The 4,852-nt window shown below is 48.7% G+C and overlaps 1 protein-coding gene across 1 annotated transcript in view; it reads right to left on the bottom strand.

Moving 5' to 3' along the window:
• LOC119354206 overlaps nt 1–3,844 on the bottom strand; it is a 4,996-nt gene extending 1,152 nt beyond the window's left edge. Inside the window, exon 1 of the mRNA XM_037620913.1 lies at nt 3,121–3,844. Coding sequence (XP_037476810.1) covers nt 3,121–3,844 — 724 coding nt within the window. The remainder of the gene's footprint in view (nt 1–3,120) is intronic.
• Nucleotides 3,845–4,852: the final 1,008 nt, after the last annotated feature.

The following is a 4,852-nucleotide window of genomic DNA, read 5'->3' as shown; positions in this document are numbered from 1 at the left end:
TTTCCCCACCCCACCCAAGCGCGTCGCCGGCTGTCTCTCTCCTCCAACTCTGACCCCTCCACGCCTCGCCGCCGGCGCCGCCGTCCCCCGACTCCGCCCCGCCCTCACCGCATGACGCCGGTGAGTTCCTTTTCTCTCTGTCTCCTCTCTCGTGTGTACTGCTCTAGTGTGAACTGCTAGTTTGGATTGGTGGCTGCCAGTGAAACAATTTTGTATGGTGCTGGCAATGTTGTTGGTACTGTCAATGCTTAGTGTGATTTTGTTGGTACAGCCAATGATCGTGCTAGTGTGGATTGGCTGCTGCTGCTAGTTCGGTTGCCTGATGTGCTTCTGTATGGTGCGTGGTAGATAGTGGCTACTGTGACATCAGATTAGCAATTTTTGGACCACGACATAACTGAATTTTTGGTCTAACACCAAGATCTCCTACTCCTGATCAATTGAACGAAACCCACTGTTGACTGTACCAATTGAACAAAGCTGCAGGGTACATTATGTTAAAGATTTCCTACTTTAGTGATTTTTAGGAAGAGCACTTAAAAAATTTAGTCAACATTGATTTCCTACTTTAGTCAAAAATTATTTGAATTAGTTTTAGTGCAACAGAGGCAACTCAGAGTTTGAAAATGGCATTAAAGGAATTTGTTTTTGGGGTAAATTCTATTATGAAATAATTCCTACTGTTATTTAAAATATAAATGAAATGATTTGGAACACCAAGCAAGAGTTATGTTTCAAGTTGCTGAACCTTTTCATATAAGCTTGCAGAAGATTTAATTGATCATACAGAAAATGAAAAACGAAGGTCATACCGATCCTAGTTGGTATTATTTTTCATGGCTAGAAGATATATTGTTGTACCCCGAGTGAAGGGAAGGACTTTGCTGGGTTTTGTCTTCGACCATCGTGTCGTGACGATTTTGCAGGTACCCCGAGAGGCCCTTGAGTTTGCCGGAATGTCGATTAACTTCCGTTCCGGCAAATTAGGGTACTCCATATGTCCTATTTTTATCAAAGGTCATGCTGAAATTTTTCGTGAATTTTAGCATGACTTTACTAAAAATAGGACATATGGGGTACTTGCGACAAATGCATGGGCCGGGGTATCTTAGTACTTAATTAAGTAGGATCAACTGCCTCTTGTGTTATACATATAGAAGTGTGATATCAACTCATAGTTATTACTAATGTCAGTTGCTCGTCATCGATAAACCCTAATCTGGAAGAGGAACCACTCATCCTATGTAGTTTTGAATTATGAACGTAGGAAATGTCGTCATCGGACGACGAAAGTCTCCCGGGGGAGTGCGACTGGTGCCACGACGATCGAGGTCTGTGCGACAGGCCTCACCTGGACGACGATCGGCGCTTCAGCATTGAGCTTGAGGAGACCTTCGAAGTTGAAACGGTACGCAACGACGATAATTGTTTTTTTCATAATTAAGCATGACTTCAACTATTTCAATGTGTAATTTTCATCTTTTACAATTCGAGTATAGCTTATCTCATGCCATGCAAGACGCTATGTCTTGGAGAGGATGGATTTTGAAGACCATGAAATTTCCGAAACAAAGAAAATTCACCTAAGGACTCATCATGATGTGGACTTTGAAGTAAATCTGTATAATTCTAAGAGCGTTACCCATTTTGGTTGCAAAAATTGGAAAGCATTTTGCAAGATGTATGGTTTTGATGAGGGTATGCTTATCACCATGGATCTTGATAATCCTGACATCGACCAAGACAATATGGACATTTGGGTCCTTGTTGATACGCCTCCAGTTCTACCGCTATGTGAGTTTCTCAAACATAGTTATTAGCTAATTTATATTGTTTATTTCAAAATAGTTGACAGCTTATTTCCATTGACAGCTTATTTTTATTGTTCAAAGAATGTGCGGGAGATGGTAGACAAAACCCACTACACCGATGGCTCCGAATTAACAACTTACAAGGAGAAAAATCATCTGGTCGGATTTTGTACTGACATTGAAAATTACAATATCTACAATCAAACTCCTCAACATTATGGTCAATACGTGCCACTAGTGCATGTGTTCAACTACGGTAACTACCATGGAGATATCCTGGTAAGATTTTTACTATTACGACATCCGTACATCTTTTGCATACTTCTAAAACTAGTACATCATTGCTAACTATGAAGTTATTACTATGTTTTTCAACAGATAATCCCAGAGAATTGTGTGCCTCATTTGATGTATCAGAAAGGTAGTCTTAATGTTTTAAACATACAGCCAGGTCATCCTAGGAATCTCAACTGTCCATACGAGATTTCTAAAATAAGTGGAGACATGAAAATCAAAGGATGGAAAAATGTATGGACAGTCGTAAGGAGGTTCTTGGAAGCAAAAGGAAGCGAAGCGCAAGAATTGGAGACAGGATGTTCTCCATTCTCCATAATAGAGAGTCAGGGTCTATATTGTTTTATACTATTTTACATTAAATAGGGTATTTAGGTCCTGCCTAATACTGATGATCATGTGCTAAGACCAATTAAGTAGGGTTGGTTCGATGACTATCAAGATGATGATCGTATGACTTGTTATTAATAACAAGTAGAAGTTGTATGATGATGATTAGTAGGACTTGTTAGGATTAGTATTACTTCCGTTAAACTCGCTACTCGCGGTCTCGAGACTTGTAATGTTCTATCTTTGTTCGGTCTTTTGAATTCGGAGGCTAATATGATGAATTGTATTCGGAGACTAATCTTCTATTGTATTCGATGAATCTGCTCTTGCTGTGTGGTGCTGTCTATATTCTGTCCAATAATATATTTTGTAACCTGTGCAAAAATTAGAAAAGTAAAAAAACCCTAATATTCATACTAATGACGCATCACCCCACAGTGCGCCATTAGTATGCCAAAGCACATGGGTAAATATGCCCCCCTGGGAGGCATACTAATGGCGCATGTTGGTCTATACTAATGGCGCACGGCGTGGTACGCCATTAGTATACCAGATACTAATGGCGCACCTGTGGTGCGCCATTAGTATATAATACTAGTGGCGTGGTATTAGTGGCGCACCAGTAGTGCGCCATTAGTAGGCAAAACTGGTGCGCCACTAGTAGGTCTTTTCCTAGTAGTGTCGCGCTCACCGAAGACAGAGGCAGCGACCATTGGCTTCACTTCACGCTCACCGAAGACAGAGGCAGCGACCATTAGCTTCACTTCACGATCACCGAAGACAGAGGCAGCGACCATTGGCTTCACTTCACGCTCATCGAAGACAGAGGTAGCGACCATTAGCTTCACTTTGTGTTCACCAAAGACAGAAGCAGTGACCATTGGCTCCACTTCACACTCACCAAAGACAGAGGCGGTGATCACCGGCTTTACTTCATGCTCATCAAGGATAGAGGCAGAAGCCATCATCGGTTTCACTCCATGCTCAGTAAGGACAGAGGCAGCAGCGAGCATCGGCCTCAGTTTATGCTCAACAAAGACAGAGGCAGCAGCGGCATAAGGAGAAGAAGACGCGGGATGGCATTGCACTGGCTGGGCGGTGGAGATGAAGAAGGCAGATGGGAAGTTGACGATTGCGCCGGAGCCAAAGATGGCCACGTCGGCCCTGTCGTATGCGAGGGTGGCGCCAACGGTGCCCAGCCAGTGTCGCTTGCCGCGGTTGGGCTCACGGACTTCAGAGACCCACCTGCCCCACCTGCGCTGCCGAACACCCCGGTACATGTGGTCCCTATCCTCCGGACCACCCTCTCCTCCAGGAGGAGCCGCCACTGGAGTCTTGAGAGTGGCACTGCTCTTGGGACGAGCCCGCTTTGTCCTGATCGTACTGCACACAAAGAGCGAAATGCACATCTCAGGGCGCCGTTGGCCCCCCAGGAGGTGCAAAAAATCGCCCCTGAGGACGCACCGGCGCTAAAGCGCGCACTGGGGGCGTGATGCCCCCAGTCGCGGCCCCCCACGGGTTTTTAAAATGTTTAAATTCGGCGCAAACACAACGCAAACACGTTCGAGTTCGTTCAAATCTAAACATATTTTACAAAAAAAGGAAAAACTACCGCGGGCTACCCCCGCCGTCTCCCTCGCCGCCCGCCCACGTGGTTCTACATGCCGAGGAGGCTGTAGAACCGCGCGTAGTCACCGCCGCCGCTGTCGTCGTCGTCGTCGCCCCCGCCGACACCTCCGTCGTCCCTGTTGCATCCCTCCCCCGGTTGGTACGGCGGGTTGGATGGTCCGGGGGCGTCATCGTCGTCGTCGCTGTCGAGGACCACGATGCCGTGCTCGTCCTCGCGCCCATGCTTGCGGGCGGCGATTTCCTCCAGGGCCCGGGGCTGCCGGACCATCTCGTCGCGGAGGTAGTCGTCCCACGCCTACCGCAGGGCGTCCTCGTCGGAGAAGCCACGCCGGGCTATCTCCTCGTACTCCGTGAGGAGGCTGGGCTCCAGCTTGGGCTCGACAAGGACGAAGCGGCCGGTGGGGGAGGCGTTGTCGCCGATGCGGACGCCGGAGCTGCGGGTGCGCGCGCTGACAGGCGTGCCCTGGGGCTCCGGCTTGACGGGTCGAAGGTGGAGGCAGGGGGAGCCGCCGGACAAGGAGGAGGACCCCCCGGTCTCCATGCGCCTCGGGGTCCAGGAGCTTCCCCGGCGGCATGGGAAGGATGAGGGAGCGGGGTACTCGAGGCGCGGCGTGTTGCCGCCCTCGATGTACTCGAGGACGGCCTCCAACATGCGCCCGGGCACGCCCCACCACCGACGCCAGCCGACGGCGTTGAGCCTGCCGGAGGGCTCGACACCGTTGGTGGCCTCGAGCTGCGCGTGACGGCGGCGGAAATAAGGCTCCCAGAGCGGGCTGTGGGGGACGTAC

Source organism: Triticum dicoccoides, chromosome 1A, assembly GCF_002162155.2.
Source record: "Triticum dicoccoides isolate Atlit2015 ecotype Zavitan chromosome 1A, WEW_v2.0, whole genome shotgun sequence".
Taxonomy (NCBI): Eukaryota; Viridiplantae; Streptophyta; class Magnoliopsida; order Poales; family Poaceae; genus Triticum; species Triticum dicoccoides.
Note: the sequence above shows the minus strand (reverse complement) of the source record. Positions and strands in the feature narration are given on the sequence as shown.